General features: G+C 33.5%; 1 protein-coding gene across 3 annotated transcripts in view; it reads right to left on the bottom strand.

The window, feature by feature from the left end:
- Positions 1–15,197, bottom strand: part of USP14 (ubiquitin specific peptidase 14) — a 28,787-nt gene extending 13,590 nt beyond the window's left edge. Inside the window, exons 1-6 of one of the 3 annotated variants that reach the window (XM_006920041.3) lie at positions 14,952–15,197; positions 11,046–11,191; positions 8,541–8,573; positions 4,639–4,743; positions 3,833–3,936; positions 2,508–2,566 (exon numbers count right to left, since the gene is read on the bottom strand). In XM_006920041.3, coding sequence (XP_006920103.1) covers positions 2,508–2,566; positions 3,833–3,936; positions 4,639–4,743; positions 8,541–8,573; positions 11,046–11,191; positions 14,952–14,967 — 463 coding nt within the window. In that variant the 5' untranslated portion in view covers positions 14,968–15,197. Of the gene's footprint in view, positions 1–2,507; positions 2,567–3,832; positions 3,937–4,638; positions 4,744–8,540; positions 8,574–11,045; positions 11,223–14,626; positions 14,779–14,951 lie in introns of those variants that run through there. The other 2 variants (XM_025038631.1, XM_025038629.1) reach the window with 2 other exon arrangements.
- Between the last annotated feature and the right edge of the window lie 66 nt (positions 15,198–15,263).

Below are 15,263 nucleotides of genomic sequence, written 5' to 3'. Positions count from 1 at the left end.
GAGAACACAAAACCTCTGTCTAGGGGTCAAATGGCGTGTTACTGTTCTGCCACCATGCCATTCTGAAGCCATCAGGTCACCACTCTCAGCTCACCTCCTTTAAGCTCATACTTGGTTCCCATCTAATGAACTCCTAAATATTGAAATCTGGTTCCTGATTCTACTTGAACAGCCAAGAACCAAAAGTAATTTGCCTTCTTCAAAATCTTTCCTCTGCTTTTCCTCTCTCAATATCATAATCCATAGTCATGGACTCAGCCCTGCTCTTGGGAGTTCAGAATACTTTTCCTCTGACTGTCTAGTTATCACACCTTGCCCTTACTGCATGAACAGCAAAACTCTAATTTAGTTTATCTTGACTTGTTTTGTTAACTAAGATGTAAAATGTTATCTATCATTTTTCTACAAAATTAAACCCAGCAAATACTCTAAGATCTCAGCAAAGCAAGTACTAAAATAAAACCTATATTAAAAAAATAATAAAATAAAATATTGGAGGAAGGGCTGAACTTTAAGCACTACCACCAAGATAATTATTTTTTAAATGAAAAAAAAATAAGCCTAAACTGTAATAACACTTTATAAAGTACATGCTACCCAAAAGGAAAAGATGATTTAAGATTTAATATATACCACGAACAAAGGATCTCGAAGTATTTCATTAGTTTGAAAAAAGGTCAAAAACACACTACACATTAAAAGAGACCCATGAGACATAACAACTAAATGCAATGTGATCCTAAACTGACCCTGATGCAAAAAAGAAAAACAACTTTACAATGAGCAACACTGGCAAAATTTAAATAAAATCTGTATTTTAGAGTAGTATGTCAGTGTTAAACTCCCACATTTTGAAAAATGATAATTGTCCTGTGGTTACAAATGTCCTCCCTCTTAAGAAATACTGAAGAATTCTGCAGTAAAAAGACATGTCTGCAAACTTACTCTCAAGTGGTTCATAAAAAAAGAACACGCATTATAGAGGATGAACCAAAATATAGATGTGACCCAAAATTAGTAATTGCTGAATTCTTGTAACTTTTCTGTAAATTTAAATTTAGTTCACAATAAAAAAGTTTAAAAAGTCAAGAACAGTATGTTTCATCCCCTCAATACTACAAGCCTTCTATGACACTGAAGTCGTTAAAATTCTCAGTTACTACAGATGTAGGTGATCACATTTCCTCATTAAAAACTTCAACAAAAAAGTTTACTCTTAGGAAAAAAGGTTACAGGAAAATCTACCTCTGAATGACACAAAGAAACCTACTATTTACAATATCAAAAATTAATGGTCAACCACAATGAGATACTTCACATCCCTAGAATGGCTATAATCAAAGACAAATAATACCAAGTGTTGGCAAGAATATGGAGAAATTGGAACCCTCATATTTGCTGGGAAGAATGTAGAAGTATGCAGGTGCTTTTGGAAAACAGGCTGGCAGTTCCTCAAAAAGTTAAATATAGTTACCACATAACCCAGCAATACCACTCCTAGATATTTACCCAAGAGAAATGGCAACATATGTCCATGCAAAGCCTTATATACAAACATTTAGCTAAATTTATAATAGTTAAAAAGTGGAAACCACCCAAATGTCTTTCAATGTTGAAAGGATAAACAAAATATTACATCCATACAATGGAGTCTTATTCAGCTATAAATGGAATGAAGTACTAATACATGCTATAATGCAGATGAACCTTGAAAACATTCTAAGTGAAAGAAGCCAGTCAAAAGAGACCACATATTGTATAATTCCATTTACATCAAAAATCCAGAATGGGCAAATCTATAGAGGCTACAGGGAAAATGGGATGACTGCTAAATGTTAAGAGTTTCTTTTCTGAGTGTTGAAAATGCTCTAAAATTGATTGTGGTGATGGTTGTACAACTCTGAATATACTAAAAAACAATGAACTGTCCACTTTAAACAGGTGAACTGTATGGTGTGTGAATTAAATCTCAAAAAAAGCTGTTACCAAAAAAAAAAAACCCCGCAACTATAAAAACCTATCAACCTAGCCCAATGATTTAAGAGAGTGCGCATGTGTAAAACTGTCCCAAAATGAGGTAAGGGATACATGGTCTCATGTAATGAAGAAATAAGTTATTTCTCTCCTTTAAGAATTCCTACTTCTCCTCATTCTTCATACACTACTTCCTTACACTAAGACTCTCTTTTGTAAGGGTCACATCAACTATAACGAAACCTACCTCTGGATATCCCCAAGAATATACTTTACAAATAGATCCTAAAGCCAAAATTATAATTTAATCCAAAATATCCAAACACTTTTTCAAAATGATAGACATCACTAGTTTATAATTTGGGTAATAAAATATGTCCCAAGTTGTTTAAGTATTCCAATTTTAATGAGATAATATTTTACAAAACACATTTTGTAAACTGAAAAGTACTAAACAAACTGTGAGTGAAAATAACATTTATTAAATACTATACTCCTTCTCAAAAAGTAGTAAGCATATTTAAGATACCGACCTGCAGTAATATACTGCGCTGAAGCCATTTCCCCTGAAGCTCTCAAGGCACCGGCATACCTAGGGACAGTAAGGCAGAATTAAATAGGATCCAAGTCATTCTGAAACTCAAATGAGAAGAAATCAGTTAAAAGGACTTAATTATGACACTCTCAACTGCAAGTTTCTCAAAGGTGTTCCCACCTTTCTATTTTCTTACATTCTGGTCTTGTTCCTGTAAGCATCATATGGGCAAAAAAGGAGTGCTTAGAAAAAAGGGAATTTAAATGAATGAAGCCTACTTTAAATTCTTTCCCTTTGTCTAACTCATCCATACCAAACATTTTCTGAAAATAATGTAAAACACAAAAGTACACATTATTACAAAGAAAACAAAATATAAATATATAAAGAATACTTACAACTGAATTAAAAAAAAGACAAACCATTTAAAACATAGGCAAAGGATTTGATCAGACATTTCTCCAAAGATATACAAATGCCCAATAAATACATGAAAAAATGCTCAATATCACTAGTTATTAGGTAAATGCAAATGAGAACAATGAGATACCATTTCACCCTCAAGATGGCTGTAATCAAAGACATATAATAATAAAATTTGCATAGATATGGAGAAATTGAAACTCACATTGCTGGTGAGAATGTAAAAATGGTATAAAATGTAAAACCACTTTGGAAAAGTTTGACAGTTCCTCAAAATGTTGTTTAACAGAGTTATATATCCAAGCAATCCACTCATAAGAGAAATGAAAACTCATTTGCACAACTTACGCTTGAATGTTCAGCATTATTTGTAATAGCTAAAAAATGGAAACAATCCAAATAACCATCAGATGATGAATGGATAAACAAAATGTGGTATAGCCATATAATGGAATTTTATTCAGCCATTAAAGGAATAAAGTACTGATACATGGCATAACATGAATGAATCTACAAAGTAATATGCTGAGTAAAAAAAGCCAGTCACCAGAAAAACCACATTATTATATGACTCCATTTATATGAAATGTCCAGAACAGGCAAATCTATAAGACAAACAGTAGATTAATAGTTGCCTAGAGCTGCAGGCAGGAAGAGTGACTGCTAATGAGTAGAGATTTCTTTTGGGGGGGCAATATTCTAAAATTAGATTTGGTGATGGTTCCACAATCTTGTGAATATAATAAAGAACATTTAATTGAACACGTTAAAAGAATGAATTGTACAATAAACGAACTATAGCTCAAAAAGCTGCTAAAAATATATGTATACAAAACAACACTGCTCAACCAAATGTGAAATTCTCTTATCCAAAGAAGACTTTTATCTCATTTGTCTTACCTTTTAAGGGCATCTTTGAGTTCAGGCACAGAACGAATACACTGAACTGTAGCATTCATGTAACAAGTGTTACCGAGGTTTGTCAATCCACATGGTAATTCCATCTAAGAAGGAAAAGAATTAAATCGTTTTTACAAAAGACGTAGCATATATAAATCACTAAAGTTTACCCATTGAAACGAGTATAATTTATCAACTCATACCAATTTTTATTCCACCTTCACCCTAAAGTAACGTCTTTTATTTCTCCAACAAAAATTTTTACTTGCTTCTTACTGTCAATCATTGTTTTAATTCCTTTCTTGCCCCCTTTCTGATACAGTCAGTCTTGTCCCTTTCGCAGGCTTATCATTAGAACATGGCAACAAAATATACACAGGAAGACTTCAAAAAAATGAATGGTACTATATAAATACTGGGTGGTAAAAATAACATTTAGAAACCAACGCTGCATTTAAATTAAGGATAAACAGTATGTATTTTCAACATGAAAGGTTTTAAAAATTTAAATATCCCAGCATTTAAACTAGTTAACTACTTTGAGCCTATTTTACCATAAAAATAATAAACATTTAAATGTGCTGACTATCTAAGACATACTACAGCTATTAATTGACTTTATAATGAATTATCCAATCTGAGGACTCCTTAAGCCAATCTCAAACTGCCTAAAACATACATCTTGATGCCTAAAACATAAACTATTAAATCTTCAAAAACATTCAGATGCTACTTTCTGAAAGACACCTTAGTAACTGTACTTCTGAAAAATAGTGATCAAATATATAAAATGCAGTGTGTCTTACAGCAGATGCTAACTGCTCTTCTGTCATATCTTCTACGAAGACAGTTTTAGCTGAGGGTTCCTCAGGAAGAGCATCTGCTGATCCCATCATTAGTAGAGTCATTCCCTGTTTAAAAAAATTTAATTTCATGAAAATGCTCAAAAGTGACCATTTTAATGTGTGATGAAAGAAGTCAGACATAGAAAACACATATTGCATGCTTCTATTTTCCAGAAAAGGTAAACCCATAGAGACACAAAATAGATTAGCAGTTGCTAGGGCTAAAGGTGTGAAGGAGTGACTTTAAACTGACATGTTTCTTTCAGGGTAATAGAAATGTTCCAAAATTAGATTGTGGTGAAGGTTTTGCAACTCCGTAACTATATTAAAAATCATTGAATTGTTTTTTTAAAAAAGTATTAAAATGGCTACTTCAGGCCAGAAGTAATCTGCTTATCTGCAAAGTGGCTGGAGTAACTTTTTAAAGTGGTGGCAGGTCTATATCTTCATTGTGGTAATTACATGACTATACAAAAAATTAACCTAATTCGTCAAACTATAAACTAAAAAAGGTAAATTTTAAATTACATAAATTACACAGCAATAAAGCTAAGGGGAAAAAACAAATATTGCCATAATATAAAGTTGAGAATGTTTACAATATTGGAGAGGAGGGGATTCTTCAAATGATCATTAACACTTAGTGGCATAATTTATTCCCATAATAAACTAGCACTGATAAGAATCTTTCTGTGAATGTCTAGTATGTAACTAACAATGATTTACATTTGAATAGAAATATTTTGAGAATACTGAAATCTTCATTATTAGAAAACATGAAACTGGACAAAAATAAGTTCAAAATATCCAATTTTATAATTCTATTCAACACTAACCTAAGGGAATATTTATATTCAATACATAGATAACATTCCATACAACAGAAAAATAAGGAAGATACTGTCACCCTAAATCTCATAATCCTGAAATGTGAACATTTTACTCAATGTCTTAACTGGAAGACATAAACACATGAAACAAACAAAAAAGGCAGGGAGGTTTAAAAAAAAAAAAAAAAACTAGAGTAGAGGTTTTAAAAAAAAGAGAAGATAAAAATATCTAGATGAGGATTAAAATTAGGAAATTAATAAGGTTAACGAATTCATATCTTAGAGAACCTATGTTGCAATCCAGTAACCTTCATTCTATCTCCTGTTATTTTTACATAAACTTTCTATAAGATAATGGCAAAGCCAAGCCATCACTAAAGAATCTTTTTCCAAAGACAATTGTCTCAGGAAAACTGAATATTTCAAAAAATATACTAGCAATAATCACTTAGAAAATATAAAAGAAAGAATACCAATAAATATCTGTGAGTAAACATAATAAAATAGGTAATGAGAAAATTATAAAGTTTTACTTAGGAATATTAAAAAAACACCTAAATAAATTGAAGGACGTAACAGGTTTCTTAACTGAAAAAATTACTGTAAAGATGTGATTCCAAATTATTATGTAAATTTAATAAAGTTCCTTTTTAAAACTTTACAAAATGATTCATTCATGTAATAAATTCATACCCATGAAAATAGCTAAGAAATTTCTGAAAAAGAATAAAGATCAAAACAATGCCATTTATAATTAAGAAAATAGATTTTACAATGAAGAATGTTGAGGTAAAGCAGATAATTTAGAAAAAAAATACTATAAGTTCTCCACCTCATGGCATGTCATACCCAAAATGAATTACAAATTGAAGATTCACATGTAAAAATATGAAACAACTACAAAACATGTAAGCGAATCAAAAAATGCTTGCCATGTTAGAATGTTTTCTTAAATTGACATAAAAGATCAAAGGATTGATGTCACTAACTATATAAATCTTTAAAACTTCCATAAAACATTACCATAAGGGACAAACTAGAAAATAGAATTACACTATATAAGCACCTAAAAAACATCAAGAAGGCAAATACACAATAGAAAAATGGGGGGAAAAAATGGGCAAAAGAGATAACTAGAAAACAAAAAAAGTTTTTTAAAATTAAGCAAGCTTCTACTTTCAGAAACTAGAACATGTATACATTAAAACCAAAGTAAAAGGAGGAAATTAAAGCAGAGAGGAAATCAATAAAATAATAAATGAACAAGCAAAACTTATTCTTGGGGTGGGGAATCGATGAAATTAATGAATCTCAGAAGTCGCAATTTGCTAACAGGAGGGAAAAAAAGAGCAAGAGAAAACACCACTACAGATTCTAGAATTAAAGAGTATGTTATGCCATCAAATGAACTATCTAAATGGACCAAGTCTTTAAAAGATGCAAATTACCAAAACTGATGCAAAAGCAAATATAATATCTGAATGGTCCTACATTTATTAAAGACGCTAAATTCTTAATTAAAAGTCTTCCTCCACAAAGAAAGCTCCAAGCCTAGGGGGCTTCACTGGAGAATTATACAAAACATTTAAAGGAAAAAAAAAAACAATACAAACTCTTTCAGAAAAGAGGGAAGGTGAGGATGCTTTCTAACACACTTTATAAGGCTAGCATTACAGTGATAGCAAAATCAGACAAAGACAATTCAAGAAAACTACAAACCAGCATCTCTCATGAAAAGAGACATAAATATCCTTAACAAAATACTACCAAATGGAATCTGGCAATATAAAAAAAGGAAGATGCATAACGACAAAGTAGGGTTCACTCCAAGAATATAAAGTTGGTTTACTATTCAAAAAAGTCACTGTAGTTCACACTGATGAAAGGATTAAAAACAAATGATCATTTCAATAGATAAACCTCCAGCTAAGACTGGAGACTTTCCTAAGATCAAAAAAATGCAATGTTTACTATCAACCACTTCACTCAAAATTGTACTGAAAATCCTAACCAGTGCAATATAGCAAGGAAAAAAGAGAAAGAAAAAGCATAGAAGTTGAAAAATAAAAAATAAAACCATTCTTAAATGTAGAAGACATAATTGTATACCTATATTATACTACGACATTAATAAGTAAAATCAGCAAAGGCACAGGCAACAAGGTCAATATATGATAATTCTACTTTCATATGCCAGTAAAGTAAGGCAATAAAAAGAAATAGAAGCCATAAAGGTTAGAAAAGAATTAAAACCGCCTCTCTTTGCAGATAACATACTTATAAACATAGAAAACCAAATGGAATCTGGAAAAAAGAAAAAAAAAAAAAAAACTACTGCAACTATTAAGTGAATTTAGTAAGGTCACAAAATGAAAATAAACTATTTTTATAATCTGGCCATAAACACTGGAAAACAATTTTTTTAATATTTTCAACAGCCAAGAAACATTAAATTCCACAAACCTAACAATAACCATACAAGATCTCTAAACAGAACTGAAAAACTATAAAACTATAAAAAACTCTGCTAAGAAACTATAAAGAACTAAATAAATGGAGAGGTACACCATATCTAAGGATTTTAATATTCAATAGTGTTAAGATGTTCATTCTCCCCAAACTGAACTAGAGTCAAAGCAATCTCAAAAAAAATTCCAGGAGTGTACTTATTGAAACTGAAAGACTTATTCTAAAATGATATGGAAATGCAGAAGACCTAAAATAGCCTTGAAGAAGAAAAAGTTGGAGAACTCTACACTATCTTATGTCAAGACTTATTATAAAGCTTTAGTAATCATGACCATGTAGTACTAGTATAAGTTTAAACAAATATATCAATGAAACGAAAATCCAAAAATACACCTATAATCAATTTTCAAGAAAGACTGCAACACAAGTCAATGGGAAAAGGAAAGTATTTTCAACAGATGGTGTTGGAACAACTGGATATACATATGAAAAAAAAGCATCTGGAATATATTTTGGTGTATTAGGAAACTGCATTATAATAAGTGTTCTTAGGATAATACTTACATTTTTTATTTTGATGTTTCCCCAATCATCATCCTGTTTTAAAGACAAATAAAGAAAAACATTTTAACCACCCTGTATAATCCATGAATAATCTAATAAGTAATCTTAAGCTACTTCAAAATAACTTTGTCATATTTAAAATTATAATCAAAGTATTTAAAAAACAAAAAGCACACGCAGTCCTATAGACAGTAAATCTAACAATTGTTTAACCTACATAAAATGACAATCTAAAAGACAGTAAACTTGGCAGCACCAAAAATACTATAAAAAACGATTGATGACAACAGACTGATGCTAATTTTTTGCATGTTTATTGCTTGTTTGGAACCAGCAGAGTTAATAACTAGCTTATGTGACAAGAATGAAGAGTAACTTATGAAATAAGGTCTACATAATTAGGATAATTACATAATTTATCACCCAAATTTATCATTCCAAATCAGGAATCTTAAGAAAGTATTATTAAAAAGTATACCAGGAGAGTAAACAGTACTACCTGAAGCAAACTAACCCTTAATAATACTTGCCCTGTCCACAAATGTTTCTCAAGTACTAAATTTCACATCTATGAAGCAATTAATAAGTAGTTTTACTTCAATATGTTCAATTAAATCAAGATTTTTTTTAATGCCATGATTGGTCCACAGATATTTTGGCCTACTGAAGCTAAGCCCCTCCTTTCACTGAATAAAGTCAATTCCATATTACTCCTTTCTTTTTGCTGAAGGTACTAGGCACTCAATATGCTTCCTTTTGGTGGTGCCACTAATTATCTCTCTGGACACCCTGTTTCAAAGTAGAACTTCATAAAGACTCTTCTCAGTATAAGGGCTATTACTACTAACAATAAGTAATGATAACTATATACATCCCCTCAGAGACTTACTTATCCGAGGTCACAATAACTGGGAAATGAACCCAGATCTGCTTGACAAGTAAATCACATGCTCTTCTGCTGTCTTACTGTATGTTACCTAAATCTCTCTGCTGCTCAGTTTTCTGATTTATAAAATATATAAAATATTTATTTTCATCATTTTTAAAATACATACAGTTGAGAATTAAAGAAAAAAAAGAAAAGCCTGGCACAAAATATGTATTCAATAAGTGGCAGCCATTAGTAGTAATTTCATTTAATTAGTATTTTTCTATAATTCTCCACAGTACACTATCAACATAGGCATACTTCGTTTTGTGCTTTGCTTAATATATTGAGTTTTGCACGTTTAACGTTATTTTTATAAGACGTTCCACCAGCAAAAAGATGACTCGCTGAAGTCTCAGATAATGGTTAGCGATTTTTGGCAATAAGGAATTTTTTAATTAAGGTACGTACATTGTTTCTGAGACATACTGGTATTGCACTTTCTATAGTATATTATAAACATAACTTTTATATACACTGGAAAAACAAAATACCTATGTGACTTGCTTCATTGCGATATTTGCTTTAGATCTGCTTTATTGAGGTGGTGTGGAACAGAATCTGCCATATCTTTGAGGTATGCCCATACACAGCTCAGCACAAGTTCACTAATGAACAAAAGATCATACAACAACTTGGAGGGAAAACAATGTTTCTTCACCAACATCTGTTGTACTGCCTAGCTGACCAGGCGTAGCCAGCCCTTTAGCATTTCACATCTAACTCTTCAAGAAAGTAGTTTTTAAAAAGTAGACATATAATATTGCAAACAAGAATAAATATAATACCTTCACATCTTTTTTGTGGCCCTTCATCAATGATGCTGATAAAGCTTGGACTCTTAACTGTAGTCAAAGGGGTCATCCCAAGGGAACTAAAGGAAAAATTAAGTTCCCTGTCTTTTTAAACAAAAAAAAAATTTTTTTCTCCCATCTACAGATAGGTGTTAGATAGTGATTACTCTTAAGAGAGATGGGCTCTTTTTTAATGCGTAGATTGCAAGAAAAGCCAAAGGAAAAAATTACCAGTTTTTCAGTATTCCAGAACCAGGCTTTGGTAAAGATGTTGAAATACTTTGAATTTCAACATTCAAATGCATGTACAAAAATACATTTTGTAGATCTTGTTTAAAAAAAACATATCTACCATATTGTTCCATATTTTTAACAAAAATAAAATTTTCCACCCCATAAGAAATTACTAAGAAAATACAAATAGAATTTTATAGCCTAAACGAAATACTTTTAACATACTCATAGGAAAAAAATTCAAACAACACAAATAAAGAGAAGTACCCCACTCCCTTGACCACCAGAGGTAGTCACTGATAACAGTGCATTTTATTATTATTATTTTTGAGACGGTGCATTTTAAAATAAAAAATTTAATGATGGTTTTATAAAGGTGTTTGAAATAGCTACATACTCCTCCTTACACTAACATGAATAAAACATTTTAATTTCATAACTATGTACTTTCACCAAATAAAAAATACCTCAAATGCTACATTTTCTGGTGTTAATTATTTTCACTAATTACATAATAACAGTATAATGAAAATACGGACTAAGTTTTACCTTCAGTGTTCCTCCTTTGACCATAACTTTCTGTCTGGCCGGCTGCACTCCAGTCAATGCAAAAAGCTGAGCCTTGAACACCATTGGAGGTTCATCAGTATTCAATTCTACACCTTCAAATTTCTCTTTTCCCCACTTCACAGTAACTGCAAACAAAATCATAATTTTTCTTTTCATTTACAAAAGAACAAGACTTATTCAGAAGATCCTTAGGGGACCTATCAGGCTAGCTCTTGAAAGCCAAACCATGCCATTCATCTTTTAATGTTCATAATGCCTACACCTAATCAGGAGTACTTGAATACAGTAGGTCCTGTATAAAATTTAACTGGATTTAATCCAAATTCTCATTTGATAAGTAAGGAAATTGACATTTAAGAGAAGTTGGTTGATTTAATAATGTCGAAGAACTAGTTAGTAAATATTTAAGTCTTCTTAATCCAACTCTAATAACCTGCAAAATATCATGACACTGAAATATTTCCCAGAATAAGGTTCATAGACTTCAAAGATGTTTACTTAAGTAATCATTAAAATCAATACATACTGCTGGAATAAAAAGGAGAAAGTTTTTAGACAGGTAATTTGAGAGGAAAAAATTATTGAGAGACTAAAGCATATTTAAAACAGGTTAAGGAATACAGATTCTGGATTATAAGATTTGAAAGGTGTGGTTCCTGCACAAGAGGTGATCAAATACCAGGAAGAATCCAAAGATATAACTAAATCAGTAAAAAATATAGAAATCCTACTTCACAGACATTCAAATAGCTATTACAAAAAGAAAGAAAAAAAAAGTTAAATGTTGGCGAGGATGTGGTGAAATTGGAACTCTTGTGTATTGCTAATGGGAACCTAAAATGGTTCAGCCACTGTAGAAAAAAGTATGGCAGATCTTCCAAAAATTAAACAGAATTACCACATGATCCAGCAACTCTACTTCTAAGTATACACCCAAAAGCATGGAAAGCAAGGACTCAAACTGGTAATTGTATACCTATGTTCATAACAGCATTATTCATAATAGCCTAAAGATGGGAGCAACCCAAGTGTCAACAGATGAATGAGTAAACAAAAAGTGGCACATATACAATGGATATTATTCACCCTTAAAAAGTAATGAAATACTTACACATGCTACAACATGGATGCACCTTGGAGACATACTAAGCAAAATGAGCCAGATACAAAAGGACAAATTTGTATGATCCCACTTCTAAGAGGTACCTAGAGTAGTCAAATTCATGGAGGCAGAAAGTAGAATGGTGGTTGCCAGGAGGCTGGGGGGAAGTGGAAATGGGGAGTTACTGTTCTATGGGAACAGAGTTTCAGTTTAGAAACATGAAAAAGTTTGGGAGGTGGATGGTGATAATGGCTGCACGACAATGTAAATGTACTGAATGTCAAAACTGTACACTTAAAAATGATTAAAGCAGTACATTTTGTTACATATACTTTACCACAATAAAATATTTCAATGAGCCAATAAAAAATTTTCAATCAACCTCATAGCTAATTTTTGAAATAGAAAATAATAAACTCAAGAATATAGTTTCCACTAAAAATTTTATACCTACTCAAAATGAGAATTTTACTACTAATAGTTGTCTGGTTTCCAACTAGTAAAATGTGAATATAAAAACTTGACACCAAATCCCAATTCTTTCATTAGTTCAATTAATATGTTCACTATTCATTCAATGATAAGCCCAGTAACAAGCATTAGGGAGACTATAACTCAATAGTCTAATAAGGGAGAAACAGGGAGCAAAAAAGCTTAAAATGACAATACAATATAAATATTATAAATGCTACAGGAGCACAGAAGAATGCTTCACAAGTAAGGAAGGATTCCCTGGAGGAAGTGATAACTTTGCATTATCACTATTAACTCTGAGTTGAGTCTCTATGAAAAATTAGATGTTAGCCAGAGTAAGAAAGAGTAAAAGCATTCCTGGAAAAGACAAGGAAAATACTGAAAAACATAAAGCAGCATGGGCTGTTCTGAGATATAAATAATTCCAAGTGAAGAGGAAGCAGGGGAAACTGGAAGCTGGTCAAGGACCAAGTAAAGGAAGATAACATAACTCATACTAAAAAATACAGACTTTACGTTATAGGAAATGTGCAATCTCAGAAAGATTTTCATAAAGGCCACTTCGGTCTGGTTTGAACATTAGATCATTCTAGCAGCAGCAGAGAAAATGGATTTTAAGGGGGCACAACTGTAATCATCGAGATAAGCTAGAAACATATAACAGTATAAGCAAAAGATGAGATAAGACTAAACCAAAACAGTATTATAAATCATGAAGAGTAACCTATCTAAAATGTATTTAGCTGCATCATCATGAGCAAGTTTTCTTGCTTAAACTTTCTGCTTACCCATAAAGGAGAATTATACCAGTATCACAGGATTATTCTGAAGATTAAAACAAAGCAACATGTATAAAAACACTAGCTTTGTGTCAAGCACACAGGTGTTCATTAAATTTTATGGCACTTACCTTAACCATGTAAGAATCTGCATAATTAATTTTCTACTAAAACTTATGAAACAGTACTTTAAATGTTCTTGTTTTAATATAGGGCTTTTTGCAGAACCTGAAAATACAGATTCTCAATTCAGAAACATCAATGGAAGAAACCTTAGGAATCTACTTCAATTCCCTCATTTTAGAACTGAGGAAAAGATGTGATTAAATACTTAAGATAGAACACAATTTTTAAGATAGAAAATTTGGTGACTTTAGACATTTTTTGAAGGGAATAAAGAGAGGGGTTGGTTTTGCTGTGAGTCTGTGAATATTAGCATCCACTGTGCTTTATCGCCATTATTTAATGCCCTCTCAATTCTATATTGCATAAGTGGAACATTTCAAGTACCAGCCTACTGTTAATTACTGTGTAATTAGTCTACTGTTAATAATTATAGAAAAAAGATGAGCAATCATTATTGAAGCATTCAATTCCAGAACATTAAGAACCCACCTGGTGGATAAGCATTACTCGTTTCCTATCATTCTCTGAAAATGGTGAATCTTCAATAAAAGAATTATGATAAAGATGGCCCACAAATCACATCTACGGCCAACTGGTGCCACCACATACATTTTAGGTGCCATTTTGAATCAGGCTAAGAAACAGCAAGTTTCGTTAACTAAAAATGTGATCCCTGGCCAATATCTTGGGCTGTCACCATGCAAAAAAAACTCTGTCGAACGCCAGTCAAAAGGAAATATTCATCGATCTCTCAAAGCTAACACTGCTTCGGACACAGGAACACAATACAATGTTTGATGAAATGAAAACGAAGCAAAAAAATAAGTTCACTATCTGCCTTGGGATAAAACAGTAATTGGTACAAAAGAGGGGTTGAGCCAAAGGCAGCAAGGGGTAAGCAAAGGAAAGCTATAGAGGGAAACCCCATGAATGAAGGCTAATCTTACATCCCAGGTCCTTCCATCCCTCCCTTACTTCATTCAGACTTCCTCGTGCTGCTCCCTTCCACAGCTACCACTGATGAACCCGAGGAAATCCCAATATACCGCCAGCCTGGTCCCCGATGCCCTAGCACACACCCTCACTTTTCCCAGCATACTAGGGCAGCAACAGAAACTATTCTGCAGAGTCACCACTCCCAGAGGCCGACGCTCGCTGCTTCCCCATCTGCAGTCTCGCTCCCATAGCACCCACGCGGAGGCCCAGGAGAGGCCGCGCTCGCTCGCGCTGCAAGGCTCGGAACTGGCCGGAAGGAAGGGGCCAGGGTCGACTCCAATCCGCAGTCGCCCAAGCCTCCCGGTCCCCTCCCCCGCCCCATGCACCGACGGGCTCCCACCCCACAGGCCAGGCCTACTCCGAGGCCTAGCGCTGGGCAGCATCGCGGCACACGAGAAGGGAGCTCACCGGAGTAGAGCGGCATGGCGAGGAGAGAGGGGAGAAGGTGGCGCAGGAAGGCTGGGCCTGGCAAGGGCGGCGAAGGGAAAGGGACGCGAAGAAGCTGTGGCAACAGCCGAGGCGGAGGCGCGGTGGTGGCGGCAGCTCGGGTGCGACAAGAACCTCATTCAAACCGGCCACTAGCGATGACGCAGCAACACGCAGTTCGCCCGCGGGACCACTGGGGGACTGCAGGGAGGAGGAGCGGCGAGGCGGAGCCTGGAGGATGGAGAGGGAGGTGGGAGGGAAGCCGGGAGAAGCGGGGGCGCGCGAGACGGCGGC

Source organism: Pteropus alecto, unplaced genomic scaffold (assembly GCF_000325575.1).
Source record: "Pteropus alecto unplaced genomic scaffold, ASM32557v1 scaffold146, whole genome shotgun sequence".
In the NCBI taxonomy this organism is placed as follows: Eukaryota; Metazoa; Chordata; class Mammalia; order Chiroptera; family Pteropodidae; genus Pteropus; species Pteropus alecto.
This window is presented reverse-complemented; position numbering and strand designations above follow the sequence as displayed.